This window comes from Arachis stenosperma, chromosome 1 (assembly GCF_014773155.1).
Source record: "Arachis stenosperma cultivar V10309 chromosome 1, arast.V10309.gnm1.PFL2, whole genome shotgun sequence".
Classification (NCBI taxonomy): Eukaryota; Viridiplantae; Streptophyta; class Magnoliopsida; order Fabales; family Fabaceae; genus Arachis; species Arachis stenosperma.
The window spans coordinates 48942335-48961436 of NC_080377.1; the positions used below are offsets into that span (position 1 = coordinate 48942335).

At 37.8% G+C, this 19102-nt stretch overlaps 1 protein-coding gene across 1 annotated transcript; it reads right to left on the bottom strand.

Annotated features, from left to right (window-relative positions):
* Nucleotides 1-1114: 1114 nt before the first annotated feature.
* On the bottom strand, nucleotides 1115-1933 carry LOC130979462 (uncharacterized). Its single transcript, XM_057902913.1, has one exon. It carries the CDS (start codon nucleotides 1931-1933, stop codon nucleotides 1115-1117), a length of 819 nt encoding a protein of 272 aa, XP_057758896.1.
* Between the last annotated feature and the right edge of the window lie 17169 nt (nucleotides 1934-19102).

Consider the following 19102-nt stretch of genomic DNA (forward strand, 5'->3'; position numbering starts at 1 on the left):
GGATTGGCATTAGATGGGCACAAGGATCACCATTTTTATGAGTTAATTGTTTCGGTCTTCAAGGCTATCCAACTCCCAATGTTGCATGGTGACACTTCCCAAGGGGCATCCCTTGAAGACAAGTGTGTAGTTGTGTGGATGATGTGGCCGAACCCCTCTTCAATTGGTTGTCCCATCAATTTTCTCCAATATTTCTTCCCAATTCCTTTCAAGACAAAAGAAAAGAAGAATTAATTTAAATTGTGGCGGTAAAAGAAATTTGGAGGCTAGCCACCCCCCCCATTTTTTTTTTACTTTTGACTAACTAAGAGCCATTCATGAATGCAATCAACCGACCAATCAAATGCCCATGTATGCAACGTTGGTGACACCAAACTTATTTGTGATCATATGGTGCAACAAGATTTGATAAGAATCTCATATTCTGCAGTGTGTTCAAGCCTTCTTGGTGTGCCTTGAACACCAAATTTATCATGTACTATATGCTGCATGTAAGGATTCTTATAGTGTTTGTCGAAGTTGGTTTAGAATTCATGAATTTTATCTTATTAACTACTATTAAAGGTTAAAAAGGAAAGGGAATAAAACATGGGTTGCATCCCACGAAGCGCTTCTTTAGCGCCATTAGCTTGACGTTTGGCCTTTGTTAGGGTGGTTGGTGTTGCTTCAAATCTTCCCCTCTTGCAGTGAATTTGTCTCCATTGGTTTTGTTAAGAACCTCCACATGTTCTAAGGACAAGATTTTATTGATGGTGTATACTTGAAGTAGCTGCGATGGGATGGTGGGGAGATGAGGTGGGATAGGTGAAATATAGGCAGAGAGCACTTTATCTCCTGGAGAGAAATCCTTTGTAGGGATCTTCTTGTTTCTCTATCCCCTTGGGGCCTTTTTCCTTGTGTTTCTTGATGTTACTTTGCTCTTTGTGGTTTCTTCTTTCAGAAGGGTTTTGTTGCTTGTCTCATATGACTCCGGTGAGTCTAGTTCCTCTTGGATCACACTTGGCTGTTGTTCTTTTCGACCACATTGCTTGTCAACCATAGGGAGTCTCCGGTGTGCTGTTTGTGCTCCCGTGCTTGTCTCTTCTATCAGCTCCTTATTGTGCTCTTCTTTTGACTATTTGTTATCATGATCTGCTTCTTGTGAGGGTTTGAAAATGTTGAAGGTGAGCTGTTCATTGTGTATCATCAATACTAGCTCTCCTCGCTCTACATCTATAAGCGCCCTGGCTATGGCTAAGAATGGTCTCTCCAGGATGATGGGATGGATGGGATTCTCGTCCATCTCCAGGATAACAAAGTCTGTGGGCAGGAAGTAGTTTCCAACCTTCACTAATACGTTTTCAACCACTCCTATCGCCTGTTTTTGAGTTTTGTCAGCCAATTTGATGATTACGTCCGTGGGTGTTAGCTCATTGATTTGAAGCTTTTTCATAAGGGACAGAGGCATTAAGTTGATACTTGCTCCCAAGTCACAGAGCCCTTTATCAATCATTGTCTCTCCTATAGCACAGAGAATGTGAAAACTCCCTGGATCCTTCTTCTTTGTAGGTGGCTCTGTTTGAATAAGAGCACTGCACTCCCTATTCATCTTTATTGTTTGTCCACCCTTCAATGAACTCTTTTTGGCCAGTAGCTCCTTTATGTACTTGATGTAGGAGGGTATTTGCTGGAGAGCCTTAATGAATGGTATATTTACATCAAGAAATGCAAACATGTCGAGGAACTTTGAATACATTCTCCTTGCTACACCACCTTTGAGCCTTTGGAGAAAGGGTGCATATGGGTTTAAGGTCTCCCCTTTCTGTAGTTCTTCCCTGTATGTGGGATGGGGTGCATGGTTTCTTTCTTCATGATTTTCCCTTGGAATGTCTTGGAGATGTTCTGTTTGTGTGTGCACTTCTTCCACACTCCTCTCATCACTTATAGTGATCATCTTGCATTCTTCCCACCTTACTTTCTTTGTTTCTCCTCTTGGGTTCTTCTCTGTGTCACTTGGAAAACTATCAGTGGGTTTGGGAAACTGTTGAGATAGATATCACACTTGGGACTCCAACCTCTTGATGGTGTCTCCCTGGTTTTTGATGTTGGCTCGTACTTCATCCTTGAACACTCTGTTGTCTTGGACTTCTTTACATATGTCTTCAAGTAGAGTCTCAATTCTGGAAAGTCTATCCTCGATTAGTGATGGTGGGTTGAGGTTAGGTGGTTGAGAAGGGTGATTAGGTGGGTGTTGATAAGATCTCTGTGAGGTTTGTTGGTGAGTTGCATTATTGTTGGGATTGTGGTTGTGGCGTCTCTGGTCTTGGCCTTGGTCTTGTTGATTCCCCCACCCAAAGTTAGGGTGGTTTCTCCAACCAGAATTATAAGATTTGGAGTATGGATCATGGGTCTGTCTGGGTGAGTTTCCAACATAGTTGACTTGTTCCCAATCACCTTCTTCTCCTGCATTCACTCCTTCTTGAGCTGGTGATGACGTAATGACTACTGTAACTTGGTTTTTTTCCACCTTCTTAGTAAGATCTGCTAGCTGCTTGGTGATCATCTTATTTTGAGCCAGCAATGCATCCATGTGGTTCAGCTCCATTACTCCTCGAGTGTTGCTTCTTTCAGAAGCATAGAAATAGTCATTCTCAGCGACAGTCTCAATGACATCTATGGCTTCTTCAATGGTTTTCTTCTTGATTAGAGAGCCCCCTGATGAATAGTCTACGGCCTTCTTTGACTCATAAGAAAGACCTTCATAGAAGATGTGTAGTTGAACCCATTCATTGAACATGTCTGGTGGGCATCTTCTTGTTAAGTCCTTAAACCTCTCCCATGCCTCATAAAGAATTTTACCATCTTGTTGCCTGAATGTTTGTACCTCAGCTCTCAGCCTGTTGATTCTTTGAGGAGGGTAGAATCTTGCCAAAAATTTGTTCACCACGTCTTCCCAATTTGTTAAGCTCTCCTTCAGAAAGGATTCCAGCCATTTAGAAGCTTTGTCCCTGAGTGAGAATAGGAACAAAATCAATCTATAGACATCCGGATGAACACCATTAGACTTTATGGTGTCACATATTCTCAAGAATGTGGTTAGATGTTGATTGGGGTCTTCTTGGGCACTTCCTCTGAATGAACAGTTGTTCTGAACAAGGGTGATGAGTTGGGGTTTTAATTCAAAGTTGTTGGCATGTATGGTGGGCTTTTGGATGCTGCTTCCACAATTTCCTGGGTTGGGATTGATGTAAGAGCCTAATACTCTTCTTTCCTGCCCAGCATGATTCGCAGGGCCTTCTCTGGCATGGTTGTGAGCTTCTTCTTCATGGTTGTTTTCCATGTTCTCCTCCATGTTTGTTCCAAAGTACTCTTCCTCTTCCTCAGCACCAACAACTCTTTTCCCTCTTGCTTCCCTCCTCAATCTACGGAGGGTTCTCTCAAGTTCAGAATCAAAGGAAGTTGAAGCTCCGCTTCTTCTCCCTGTCATACAACTAACGGAGTACACAGCAAGAAATAAAATAGGAACAAAAGCAATCTATAGACATCCGGATGAACACCATTAGACTTCACGGTGTCACATATTCTCAAGAATGTGGTTAGATGTTGATTGGGGTCTTCTTGGACACTTCCTCTGAATGAACAGTTGTTCTGAACAAGGGTGATGAGCTGGGGTTTTAATTCAAAGTTGTTGGCATGTATGGTGGGCTTTTGGATGCTGCTTCCACAATTTCCTGGGTTGGGATTGATGTAAGAGCCTAATACTCTTCTTTCCTGCCCAGCATGATTCGCAGGGCCTTCTCTGGCATGGTTGTGAGCTTCTTCTTCATGGTTGTTTTCCATGTTCTCCTCCATGTTTGTTTCAAAGTACTCTTCCTCTTCCTCAGCACCAACAACTTTTTTCCCTCTTGCTTCCCTCCTCAATCTACGGAGGGTCCTCTCAGGTTCAAAATCAAAGGAAGTTGAAGCTCTGCTTCTTCTCCCTGTCATACAACTAACAGAGTACACAGCAAGATATAAAATAGAGTGATTATTTTTGTTACAGTGGCTGTTAGTGTGAGTGGTACAAATTATCAAACAGTTAGTGGGTTAGTGAGCGAAATTGTAAGTAATAACAAAGAAAAAGAAAACAGAGAGGGTAGAGGGGATAAAGGAATAAGGTAAATGAATTGAAGGTAAATGAATAGGTAAAATAAATAAACAAAAGAAAAATGCTCAATCTAGTGATCTTCCAACTTAATCATTGTCGATACAAAATCAATCCCCAGCAACGGCGCCATAAACTTGATGCACGAAAACTTGTCTCTCAACAAATTTTCCTTCGGCAAGTATACCGAATTGTCGTCAAGTAAAAACTCACAATAGAGTGAGGTCGAATCCCACAGGGATTGATTGGTCAAGCAACTTTAGTTGGAAGAGTGTGCTAGTTGAGCTAAACAGAATGTAGTTGAGATTTGCAAGAAATTAAATGGCGGGAAAGTAAATTACAGAAAATAAAGTGCAGAATCTTAAATGGGGATTTGGAAAGATGAACATGGAAATAAACGGCAGAAAGTAAAGAGAATGGGTAAGATCAGAGATGGGGATTCATTAGGCTTAGGAGATGTTGCATTCTCCGGATCAAGTTCATTCTCATCTCTTTCTTAATCAATGCATTCATTGATCTCCTTGGCAATCTTAACTGATTGGATCCCATTTCCTTGGCAATCCAATCTCTCTAAGCTTGAACAATTGTCTAATTCCTTGATTTAATTACTCATAGGAAGAGATAAAGTATGATCACTTATTATACCACATGTATTTCCAAATCAAAGTGTTGGGAGGATTACATGTCACTATATCCGCCAAAACCCCAATTTGGTCCAACATGAGAAAGTATTTCTAGCATGATCTCCTCATCCCTTTTCCAAGGCTCAAAAGAGATCAATTATAGAGAGTTTCTTTTCTAAGACAACTAACCAATTAGATTAAGATTGAAAGCTTTCTAGTAAATCAAGAGAAAAGAAAGAGGACGAAGAATGAAAACTATAATTGATCCATCAAATTACAACAGAGCTCCCTAACCCAATGAAAGGGGTTTAGTTGTTCATAGCTCTGGAAATGAAAATGAAAAAGGGTAGAACAGAATACATGTAGAAAGTAAATATACAGAGTCTAGTTCTCCAAAAGTACCCAGCTCTCTTACAGTTCAAAACTACCCCTATATATACTACTCTTCTTAATCTTCTAGTGAGTTCTTCAAGTCTTGGATACGAGCCTTTGATCTTGGATACGAGTCTTGGATACGAGCCTTTGAAGCAGTTACAATCTTCAGTGGGCTCAGCTTTGTTTGCAGAAAAGTGTGAGTTAGGCATGGGCGTTAGTTAGGACGTTAGTGGCGTTAACATTAAGTGAGGGTGTGGGTTCGAGAACGTTAGTGACAATCACCTTTTTCACTAAAGTTCCAACCCAAAATGATCAACATTAACTTCAACGTTTGTGGCACTAACGTGACCACTAACGTTGCCTCTTGGTCCTTCGCAAACGTTATTGGGAATCACCTTTTCCAATAACGTTGCCTTGTGCCCCCTTTCCCTACGTTAGAGTTCACGTTAGTATAACTAACGTGACTTCTAACGTGGGCATGCCTAAGCTGCGAGAGCGTTAGTGCCACTTACCTTTGTCACTAACGCTCCAAATGCCCCTCCCTCCCATGTTAGAGTTCACGTTAATTAGATTAATGTGGTAGTGATTGCCATCTCCAACGTTAGTGACAAAGGTGAGTGTCACTAACGTTGGCTTATCATGCTTAGCTCCACGTTATCTCTCACGTTAGTGGTCTTAACGTGATCACTAACGTGGGCACTCTTGGGTTGGTCCAACGTTAGTGACAAAGGTGAGTGTCACTAACGTTGGTGATTGGTTCTTCATCTCACGTTAGAGTTCACGTTAATTGGATTAATGTGACTCTTAACGTGGCTTCATTGTGCCTTTGTGGAACATTAGTGGCAACCATTTTTACCACTAATGTTGGAGCTTCTCTTCCTCCTCTACGTTAGCTACCACGTTAATGTAGTTAACGTGACAACTAACGTGGGCTAGGATAGCTTCGAAGGCGTTATTGGCAATCACTTTTTCCATTAACGCTACAAGCTTGTCCCCATTCCACGTTAGTGGTCACCTTAATTAGATTAACGTGGCTGCTAACGTGGTTTCTTCTTGCTTCTTTTGTCCTAAAATCAAGCAATTAAGGTGCATTAAAGCTCTATTCCAAGTCATGAGATTATGCATCATCAATTTTATCATACAATTCCTGCCTAATCCTCATGAAATCATGTAAAGTTCACAATAATTACTTGAATCAAGGTGTAAGTATATTTTCATCCAAAACTTGCCTTATTTACTAAGAGAATGCATGAAACTACACTAAAACAGTAAAGAAAAGATCAGTAAAACTGGCCAAGATGCCCTGGCGTCATAGCTTTAGTGGAATTCAAATCAATTAGCGACTTCTAATTATCAATCAACAAAAGAGTTTGATAACTCAAGCGTCACCAACTACTCGACCTAAACCAAGAAAAGAAAATTCTACTCTATCATCCTTTCAAGCATTTAATCAAACACTTGGAAGGCATAAAAGGGAAGCATAGTAAAATGATAACAAGAATGAAATCTAACAACTACTAATTGCAAAGAATTAACAACAACAATCAAAGAAAGAACAATTAACATGAATTACCTCAAATTGCATTAAAAAAAATCAAAGTAATAATGGTGTATCAACAACAAAGTAAAGAATTAAAAGAATTAAATGCTAAACTAGAGAAGGGAAAGATAGAAGAACAAGGAATTGAAGGAGAAAAGTAGATCAAAGCAAGAATTAAACCTAGATCTAAGAGAAGAATTAAACCTAATCCTAAGCCTAATTCTAGAAAGAAGAGAGAGCTTCTCTCTCTAGAAACTAATTAAAACTCCAACTAAGACTAAACTAAAATCTATGGTAACTTGTGTGTTGATCCCCCTTCAATCCTTGGTTTTAATAGCATCAGAAGTGAGATGGATTCAGGCCTGGGAAGCCCAGAAATCGCCCCAGTGGATTCTCTTTAAGTGGGTCACGTGCGAGCACCGACGCGTACGCATGGGTCACGCATACGGGTCGCTTGACAATTTGCTATCCACGCATACGTGTAACGTACGCGTACGCGTCGCCATGCGACTTCACTTCCACGCTTACACGCCTTTTGTGCATGCGCGTCGATCTCAGCATCCCAAATCCTTGTTTTTCCATGATTTCTCCACTTTGTATGCTTTTCTCTTCACTCCTTTGATCCATTCCTAGCCTTTTCATTCTGAAATCACTAACAAACACATCAAGGCATCTAGTGGAATCAAAGGTGAATCAAAATTAACAATTTAAAGGCCTAAAAAGCATGTTTTTACACTTAAGCACAATTTAGGGGAAAATTATGAAACTATGCTATTTCCTTGAATAAATGTGAGAAAACTGGATAAAATCCACCTAAATTAAGCACAAAATATACCACAAAATAATGGCGCATCAGAGCTACAGAAATTCATATTGAGTGTTCTCAACGGCTATGGAAAACTTACTTCTAGCGCTTTCCACCAATGTATAATAGTCCATACTTTGCTTCGGATTAAAAGGCTCAAAACTGGCGTCCAACACCAGCCTCCTGCTCCCTTCCAGGCGTCCAGCGCCCAAGGAGCAGAGCCAAGTGTCCAAACGCCCAGAGAAGACACCCTAGCTAGCGTTCAACACCTTAGAAGCCTCCTAGCATGTGGATCTCATCAAATCTTAGCCCAAACACTCACCAAGTGGGACCTAGAAATGGATTTTAGCACTAAAAAAACTGTTTTACCCTTACTAGTCATTATTCGAACAATCTTTACTATCAGTCAGCATATTTTCGAGTTTTACATTGTATTTCCTATCAGTATGAGTTTCTAAACCTCCTAGGTTGAGGGGAGGAGCCCTGCTGAGTCCTATGAATTAATAAAAGTATTACTATTTCTCTTTGATCTGTGTTTGATTAATTCTAAGATGTATACTCATTCTTCATCAATATGAATGCGTTGAATTGGAATAAGGTTATAACATTCTACATGGGTTTAGAGTGCGTCTTTCATCGGACAATGATAAACCATATGCTTGACTATACGTCTTTCAGACGGCTAATCCACGACTTCGTTGGGAACTTCTCGAGACATCAGTTCAGCCAATTTACGGGGAGATTAGGATCTCTGTGGTAGAGGCTAGAACCAAAGGCGCAGTGATGAAACCACATTTTATGATATTTATTTGCTCTATTTGGGTGGATTTCATTGACTTTTCTTGCACTTATCCCTTGAAATAGCATGCTTTTGTGAATTCTTTCTTAATTGTGAAAAACATGGTTTTCAAGCTTAAATTGCCAATTTTAATTCACTTTTCTCCCATTCGATGCCTTGATATGTTTGTTTGAGTGATTCAAGGTTTTGAAGGCAAGAATGGCTTGAAAAAGAGGAAGGAAAGCATACAAAGTGGAAGAATTCAAGAAAGGAATGATTTGGAAAGCTGTCCATCCTGACCTCTCGGTACTAAAATGGTCATAACTTGAGCTACAGAGATCCAAATGAGGCGGTTTCAGTGGCATTGCAAAGCTAACGTCCGGGGCTTCAAAATGATATGCAATTTGCTATAGTGGAAATAAGTCTACGTGTGCGTGCGCACATGTACTTGTGCGTACGCACAAGTCAGGAGTCAGCATGTGTGCGGACGCACACATCTATGCGTCCGCACACATCTGTGCGTCCGCACAAGTCTCTACACGTGACCTTATTAATTGGAAACCGCTGGGGGCGATTTCTGGGCCCCAAAACCCAATCCAACTCATTTCTGAAACTATTTCGAGCCAAATTGAAGAGGAATGAAGGGGGGAGCACTTAGGTTTAGGTTTTTACATGTTTTTGTTAGTTTTCTAAAGAGAGAAGCTCTCCCTTCTCTCTAGAACCTAGGATTTTTAGTTTAATTGCTTTGTAATTTCTTGTTTTAATTTTTTATTTTAATCTAGTTTCTTCTATCTTTCCTTGTTCTATTTTCTTAATTTTATTACTTTATCTTGTCATTTTCTCCATTTTTTGCCACTTTTATGTAATTGCACTCTTGTTATTTTAATTTACATTTAATGCAATTTTATGTTTCATGCCTCTTTTATTGCCTTATTGAGTTGCTATCTTTATTTTTCTTACTTGGTAGTTGTAGCATTTATTATTGCTTGTCATTTACCATGGTTTCTTTCTATGCCTACCAAGTGTTTGATAAAATGCTTGGTAGGATTTTAGCCTAGTTTTCTACACTCTTGGTTGGGAAATTTTGTGGTTTGAGTGAACTTGAGCGGTGGATATCCATTCCACATTGTGTGAGGGTTGTTAATTAATTTGGTTTTCACTAACGCTAGTCTTTCACTAAGTTAATTAGTGAGTTGATTAGGACTTGTGGATTGAAATTAATTATGCCATTTTTACTTATTCTCGATGTAGGGTTGACTAATTGGGATTAATCCACACACAATTATCATGTTTGTGGTCCACAACTAGGATAGGAATCTCTAATTACCCAATTCTCACCAAGAGCTCTTTTTGGCATTTAAATTCTATTTGCATTGCTTTTACTTGCATGTTAAATTACTTTATTATTATTTACCTTTCTTGCCATTTACATTTCCTTGCCTTTTTATTTCATTGCACTTTATATTTCTTGCAATCTCAAGTCATCAACCCCCATTTCCCCTAATATCCAATAACATGACACTTAATTGCAACTTCTAGGAAAGACGACTCGGGATGTAAAACTCCCGGTATTTTTGTATTGATTATGACAATTTTAGATTTAAATTTGATATTGGTCCAATTGTTGGGTTTGGAACTATACTTACAATGCCAATCTTATTTTGAGATAAATTCCGAACCCACTTTAGGCCATTGTCAAATTTTGGCGCCATTGCCGGGGAGTTGCAATGGTGTATGTTTTTGGCTATTGTACATATGTAAATATTGTGAATAGCTTATTTTTGGTTTAATGTACATATGTTGCTTGCTTAATTTTGGTTATTGTAAATATGTTAATATGTAAATAGCTTGCTTTTTGGTTGTCTTGTGTTTTTGTTGATCGTTAGAATTGGATGCCGGACGACATTGGACATTCTAGCATTGGTGGGGAAGTCAAGCACAAGCCACCATAGCATGGGCTCTCCCAATTGTCTAACTTAAAGACATTAAATAAAAGTGCTTGATAACATCTTTCCAACTCTCCCTCTCTTTTAGCATTTGTTTGTTGAATTTTTGCTTCTTTTAGTTAGCTTAGTTTGGTAGAATTTTTGTGTTGATCTTGTAGTTTTAGGGTAGAATAAGTTTTGGAGTTGGAAATTCTATTTTGGATGTCATGGTTGGTGCCTTAGAGAGTACTAAAATTTTTGAGAAAAACAGAGCATGTGCGTGTGCACACACCTGTGCGTACGCACACAACCCCGATTGTTGCGTTCTGTGCGCGTGCACACCAGTCTGCACCCCTACTGGTGCGAGCGTTTGCACGCCTTGTGCGTCCGCACCCTCTCCTTTTTGCCTCTTGTGCGTGCGGATGGACCTATGTGCGTACGCACAGATGGCGTGATAGTTGGCAATTTTGACGCTTCATGTTTCTTCAAAAAAAAAAGGGGTCTTCTGTGCGTGCGCACACGATTGTGCGTGCGCACACCTCTTGAGACCCTCTCTACTCAGAGCGCTCACACACTCTGTGCGAGCGCACACCTTCCCTGTTCCGCCTAGTGTGCGTACGCACGCCCCTGTTTTCTCACCTCTATACTTCTCTTTTCTTCTCTTCTCACTACTTCTTTTCTTCTTCTCTCTTCTCCTCTCTTCTTTTCCTTCTTAAACCACCATCCACCAACATCATTCACTGCCACCACACCCACCTTTAGTTAGTTAGTTAATTTGTTAGTTAGTTATTTGCTTAGTTAGTTAGTTTAATTTTCTATTTTGGTGCTAAGTGTTGGATGATTGAGTTAATTTATTATTTTTGTTGACATGTTGCTGTTGAATCATTGATATGCGTATTTCTATTAGTTGTTGGATGTTTTCATTGAGGACATACTTTGTTGACTTGGTATTGAGTTATTCATGTTTAATTTTATGCATACCAAGTACTCATAATATTGCCTTTGAGAATGCTTTTAGATTTCTAAATTACATGTTAGGCTACCATGTAATTTGATTTCATTATCTATAGATAGGCAATTTGTATGTAATTGATACATTTTTTGTTAGGTGATGCTTGTCTCCAATTGATTTTTATTTAAGTTACCTATTTGATGCATTAACGTTAGGAATTGTGAGATTGAATCATAAGCTTACCTAATGACACTTTTTGAGCCTTTTAAGCTTTGTGGACTATGCTTGTTGTGTTGTTCACTTCATGTCAATTAGGTATTGCTTCGTGACACATTTCACAATTTCTTAACTCTTGCTTGAGTGCTTTTATACTTCTTTATTGCTTGTTTATTTATCTTGACCTACAAGTCTTTTAAAGTATTTCAAGCACACTATATTGAGTGAAGTGCATGTTTCTTTTGTCTAATTGTGACATAGCTTTACATGCTAGTGTGTGTGTTCTAAACCGCGCAACTTAGAATGCACACACTTGTTTCATTCGTGTCACAAACTAATTCACTCACTCGTTCTAGTGAATACTACCTCATTCCAACACTCTATGCTTCCTTGTTTTTGCATATACTTGCATAATCATCCTATTTTTTTTTCATGGATGATGCACTATAAGCAACAAGGGAAGCAGAAGGAAGAGCACGCAATAATCGATTGATCCACCGCTGAAGGTGGCAATCCGAAGTCACCATACCCCCTTGCTCACCTTTGATTGCACGGAGGACCGTGCAAGCCTTTAAGTGTGGAGAGGTCGTCTCCGATCGGCAACCTTGGGTGATATACTCTAATCTTGAACACTCTCACCATTTATCTTTCTTAGTTGTACATATTTTAGAGCTTTAATTGTATCTTTTCTTAGTTTATTGCATTTCATTGCATACATATATAATAAGCTTAGTTAATTTTATAAAATTTTCCAAGAAAAAATATTCTTGATAGGGCATTGATATCTTAATTGATTTGAGTTGAAATCTTTTAAAACTTGCATGATTTATATATTGTAGAACATGGTTTTGAGCTAAGAACACATAAGTATGCGAGTTTTGAGCCTCATTGTGTGGTTGCATCATATAACCACTATTTTCATTCTTGTGTGTGTTATTCTCTTTTTATGATTGCAATATTGGATTTGTTTTATTCTTTATGTCCATTGTTTGATGTATATATGCATTTATATGATTGAGGCCATCTTTTCATTTAGCTCACTTACCCAAAAAGCCTACCCTTTTATCTTCCCTTGTTAACCAACTTTGAGCCTATGATTAATCCCCTCTTGTTCTTAATTTTAGCACATTATTAGCCTTAAAATGGAAAACAATAAATGTCCTTTATTTGGATCTTTGATTAGCTTAGACTAGTGAGAGTGTGTATCATCTAAGTGTGGGGAAGTTTGGAAACTTTGGTTGAGGTAAAAGTGAATTTTTATACTTGTGGAAAATCTCGGGAATTGGGTACATACTCATGCAAGAATTGCTTAAACCATGTGCATTGACACTTTTTGTATATATTTTCGTTTAAAAAAAAGAAAGAAAGAAAAAGAGTAAAAGAAAGTAATAAAAAGGAGGACAAAATGCCCCAAAGTAGAATAACAAGAACAATTCATATGAGATGTGAATTGAAAATGATGCATGAGTATGTGGAAAAGTGAGGAATAGGTAGCTAGGTTTGCTTTAAATTGTATAGTTTATTATGAAGGTTAGGTGAGAGCTTAGGCTAATCAAAGATGCAAATATTAAGCTCACTTGACCATATATAACCTCACCTTCACCCTAGCCCCATTATAACCATGGAAAGTCCTCGTGATACTTGTATGCATACATCAAATGATTGTTGATTGTTAGATGAGGAACAAATCTTAGAAAGCATGAATAGAAGAGAATTAAGTGAACCAACCCTAAACACTTGAGCGATTAGAGTGTAAACACATCTGGTGAGGGGTTCGATTGCTCGAATTCTATGTTTCCACCTTCTATTATTGCTTATCTTGCAAATTATTAACTCCTAATAACTCAAGTCAATTATGGATTTGAATTGCTTTAGCCCTTATGTGCATATATGTATTTTTGGAAATTGATTTATTTTGACTAAGTGGTTGCATTCATATAGGTAGATTGCATATAGGTAGTTTCCTTGCTTTGAATAAATGTTAATTTTCATTCTCATCTTCCTCTGACATAGCATGAGGACATGATATTGTTTAAGTGTGGGGATGTGATGAATCCACATTTTATGATATTTATTTGCTCTATTTGGGTGGATTTCATTGACTTTTCTTGCACTTATCCGTTGAAATAGCATGCTTTTGTGAATTCTTTCTTAATTGTGCTTAATTGTGAAAACCATGGTTTTCATGCTTAAATTGCCAATTTTAATTCACTTTTCTCCCTCTCGGTACTAAAATGGTCATAACTTGAGCTACAGAGGTCCAAATGAGGCAGTTCCAGCGGCATTGGAAAGCTAACGTCTGGGGCTTCAAAATGATATGCAATTTGCTATAGTGGACATAAGTCTACGTGTGCGTGCGCACAGGTACTTATGTGTATGCACAAGTCAGGATTCAACATGTGTGCGGACGCACACATCTGTGCATCCGCACAGGTCCCTGCACATGATCTCATTAATTGGAAACTGTTGGGGGTGATTTCTGGGCTCCAAAACCCAATCCAACTCATTTTTGAAGCTATTTCAAGCCAAATTGAAGAGGAATTAAGGGGGGAGCACTTAGGTTTAGGTTTTTACATATTTTTATTAGTTTTCTAGAGAGAGAAGCTCTCCCTTCTCTCTAGAACCTAGGTTTTTTAGTTTAATTGCTTTGTAATCTCTTGTTTTAATTTTTGTTTTAATCTAGTTTCTTCTATCTTTCCTTGTTCTATTTTCTTAATTTCATTACTTTATCTTGTCATTTTCTCCATTTTTGCCACTTTTATGTAATTGCACTCTTGTTACTTTAATTTACATTTAATGCAATTTTATATTTCATGCCTCTTTTATTGCCTTATTGAGTTGCTATCTTTATTTTTCTTACTTGGTAGTTGTAGCATTTATTATTCCTTGTCATTTACCATGGTTTCTTTCTATGCCTACCAAGTGTTTGATAAAATGCTTGGTAGGATTTTAGCCTAGTTTTCTAGTTTTCTACACTCTTGGTTGGGAAATTTTGTGATTTGAGTGAACTTGAGCGGTGGATGTCCATTCCACATTGTGTGAGGGTTGTTAATTAATTTGGTTTCCACTAACGCTAGTCTTTCACTAAGTTAATTAGTGAGTTGATTAGGACTTGTGGATTGAAATTAATTATGTCCTTTTTACTTATTCTCGATGTAGGGTTGACTAATTGGGATTAATCCACACACAATTATCATGTCTGTGGTCCACAACTAGGATAGGAATCTCTAATTACCCAATTCTTACCAAGAGCTCTTTTGGCATTTAAATTCTATTTGCATTGCTTTTACTTGCATGTTAAGTTACTTTCTTGTTATTTACCTTTCTTACCATTTACATTTCCTTGCCTTTTTATTTCATTACACTTTATATTTCTTGCAATCTCATGCCATCAACCCCCATTTCCCCTAATATCCAATAACATGACACTTAGTTGCAACTCCTAGGGAAGATGACTTGGGATGTAAAACTCCCAGTATTTTTGTATTGATTGTGACATTTTTAGATTTAAATTTGATATTGGTCAATTGTTGGATTTGAAACTATACTTACAACGCCAATCTTATTTTGAGATAAATTCCAAACCCACTTTAGGCCATTGTCACGCAGCATCCTCTGATCTAGAAGATTCGACCTTGTCTGTGGCGTTTTGAGTTGGATCATCAAGGAGACTGAACTGTAGGAGCTTCACCCTCAATCAGAATGGATCCGCACTAACCCTGGGGTTCAGACTTGGAAGAGTATTGGCAGCTGCTCAAACCAACGTCAATCACATACAGCCTGCCATTGAAGAAATCACTCACAAGTAAAGAAAACAGTACTACCAGAGTTAAATCAGAAAGACAAAGAAACTCCAATCCTTAATTATATTCCTATTACTGATTGCCCTTAAATCAATCCAACTGACTCTATTTTATTCACAAAATATTTTATATATTTATTAGATCTTTTTCACTCTATCAATCCAATAACTTCAAACCACATTCCTCGTGGGATGATAATGAGAGAATTATACCAATTCAGAATTAAATATATTTTCGTTGTAAGTATAGTCTGAACCAGCAATGAATCCTCTCTGTCAAATTATAATCAAAAGGATAGTCACAATTCAAATCAAATTAACCGAGAGTATTTAGTCTCCCAGGTTGTCTTCCCTAGGAACTAATGCCAATAAGTGCACAATTTTGGTTGTGAGAAAGAAAGGGGGTTTTCAATGATAAAGAAGCAAACAATTAAGAAATAAAAGAACAAAACAAAAATTGCAATTAATAAACTAATGCAAGAACAAAAGAACTATGTATGTAATATAAACAAGTAAGACTCAAAATTGATGGAAAAGTGGTTTAAAACATAAATGGAACCTTGACTTGGGATGAGTCATGGAATCCCTTCCTTGCTATAACCACAACTATGATAATTGTGATGGATTAATCTCACTAAGTCAACCCTTAATATCGAAGGATAAGTTAAGTGAGCATAATTGTATTAATCCACAAATCCTAGCTAACTTACCAAATTAATTGGTAAAAAGCTAGCATTAGTGGAAACAATAACAACTAACAACCCAAGAATTATCACTAAATGTTGGACATTATGGCTCTAGTAATCCATAAACTCATTTCTCCAAGTCAAGGGATGGAAATCTACCCCATAGCTAGGGTTGACATTTCATCAAACACCTAGTATCCATATTCACAAAACATGATAAAATTGGTAAATTAATGAAAGCTATGAACCATAAATGATCAAAATCAATAAAAGCAACTCAAACAAACATAAAATAAGCATCAAACATCAAATTCAACAACTAGAAATCCAAAATTGCAAAACTATATAAATTGGCAAGAGAAATGAAAATATGAGAAAGTGTAGAAAAAGTGTACTAATTAAAAGAGAAATTAAAGAAATACTTACAATGCAATTGCTAGAATCCAAAATCAACTTGAATTATAAAATTCTACAAAACCCTAATTAAGAACCCTAAGAGAGAAAACCTAAAACTATACTACACTACTCCTACTATGTGCTTTTCCTACTCTAAGATGGCTCTCTAAGCTAATATCTTCATATGAGATGTTGCCCCCTTGATATAGCCTTTGATTTCAGCCTCAAGCCTTCAGAAATGGGCCAAAAAGAGCCCCAAAATGCGAGTGCACGTGCATTTTTAATGAAGGCACGCACTAGTACCTGTGCGTACGCATAGATGTGTGCATGCGCACAGGTCGCTGAATCTGCACTTGTGCGTACGCACAGGGAGTTGTGCGTACGCACACATGGCTGTGTGCTTCTCCTTTGTTTTCTTCATGTTTTCTCCCTATGTTTATGCTTCCTTCCACTTTTGCCTTGCCAAAATTGCCTTTAGGACCTAAAATCACTTAACAAACATGTCATGGCATTGAATGGCATAAAAGTGAGATTAAAATCACTAATTTAAGCTCAAAGATACATGTTTTCACATTTAGGCACAATAGAGAGAAAACACAAAAGTATGCTATATAGGTGAATAAATGTGGGTTTATATGATGAAATCCACTCAAATCAAACCAAATATATCGGAAAATATGGACTCATCATGGGATTGACCTTGACTCGCTCAGGTATTACTTGGACGACCCAGTGCACTTGCTGGTACAGCTGTATAAAAGTATGGGGATTCGTGTACCAGACATATGCATATGGGCAACATGGCGAAATCCCAAAGCATGCGTATGCATGACTATGAATTACTCCAAAATCTCATTTCTTCATGAATTCTCCACTTTGCATGCTTTTTCTTAACTTCTTCAATCCAATCTTTGCCTTCTAAGCCTGAAATTACTTAACAAATACATCAAGGCATCGAATGGAATTAAAGTAAATTAAATTTGAAAAATTATGGGCCTAAAAAGTATGTTTTCACTGTTAAGCACAATTTAGGGAGAATTTACAAAACCATGATATTTTAGTGAATAAATGTGAGAAAAGTTGATAGAATCTACTCATTTCAGTACAAGATAAACCATAAAATTGTGGTTTGTCAGTTACATTCCTAAAACCAAGTGCCAAACACCTTCGATGGTTTCTAGTGTTGCATGATTGGCGTGCCACATGCCATCACCAAGTGCCACACGCTAGCCCCTCTCCTTGCCACTTCAATGCACTCCAAAGACCAATTCCAAGCATGGTGTGCCACACCATTCCATACGCCACTTTACTTCCACACGCCAATGACCGTGCATCTTCCAGGGAACACATTGAAGATGGCGTGCCACACACCAAGGTGGCATACTACATGCCTGCGACATGGGAGCTCTAAGGCAGCACTTGAAGATTGCATGCCACACGCCTATGATAGGCTCTAAGGTCACACCAGTGGCGTATCATGCCACTTCTTGACGTGGCACACTAGGCCAAAGTCTAGGGACTCCTTGCCCTTCAATCCACTCAAGTGTTACACGCACCCTCAAGTGCCACATGCCCACATCCATCTTCTTGGACTAACTTCCAATGATCATCCAAGTGTGATACCACATCATCCATGTGCAATACCACTTCATCCATATGCCACACTAATTGTCCAAGTTTCACATCAAACCTAAGATTGAGTTCCAATCCGATGAATTCAATGAAGTAACACACCAAGCTCTAAATCCTGATTACAAGGAGGAGATCACTCTTAGTTTTGAATTGATTAGGCAAAGATATGATTATTTGATTTGATTATGTTTTGAATTTAAATTTTAGGTTTTAGCTTAGGATTTAAATAAGTCTAGGAACATTTTCCACAGACATCATAACTTATCTGATTTCTTTACAATCCTAGTTTTTGTTTCTCTTTGCACCATGAGTAGCTAATCCCCTCTGTTATTAAGGTTAGGAGTTTTGTTTATCTCTTTTTATGGATTATTAATCTAAATATTTTATTTTGTTTGAGGTTTATGCTTTGATCTATTTCATGATTGGGTTTTTTTTTCTTCATCCCTAAAGATTAGAATTGTTGAAAAATATTCTAACTCCATTTTGGATTTAGTATTACTTTAGAAAATTTAATTTTGGAATTAGCTTGAAAACTCTTTCTCATAACTTTTTAATCTAACTAGGAATAGTATTTTAAAAAGTGTGCAACTTTATAACTCTCATGATTTTCAATTGGTTTAGAATTAGTTTGAATAAGTGCCATATAATTTCACCTAAGATCACTCTTAAATCTTATGTGAATATAAATCAAACTTGTGCTTAACCTCTTTTCTTAAAAAGGTGGAGATCATCCAAGAAGGGAAAGAGGAATTGGAGCCCACATTACCAAAGCTATTTGAAATCTCTTCTCCTAAGTCACTATCTCCTCCTTCATATAAGTGGGTAACATCCTTAACCTTGAGCTTCATTATTCTACTTGAATATGGTTTGATTGAAAATGATAGTCAACTTAGGAATATTTATGGATTGGAAAATAAAGGAAAATTAGGTAGTGGTTGGAAATATGATCCTAGGTTCATAGGAGTTAAATCTTTGAAGTTTTGCTTTAATGGTTGGTGTAATTCTCAAGTAAGTAGATCTTGGAGGATGTTTGAATGCTTGAGTGAGAGTTCTAGATGCTTGCCACCCGGATGGAATCACATGAGTCAACAAGAAGATTGGGTGCACAAAATTTGGGATCCTAAAGGCTATTGGCGAAACAAACATTGGTGGAGATTCAAGGAAGAATTCAAGGACAATCCGCCATAGCCAAGGTTCTCCCAATTGTCCAATATAAGGACAATAAATGAAAGTGCTAGGTGGGAGACAC

Bases quoted from the DNA above. Each gene is read 5' to 3' on its own strand.
- LOC130979462 (XM_057902913.1), bottom strand. From the start codon at position 1,933: ATGATCACTATAAGTGATGAGAGGAGTGTGGAAGAAGTGCACACACAA.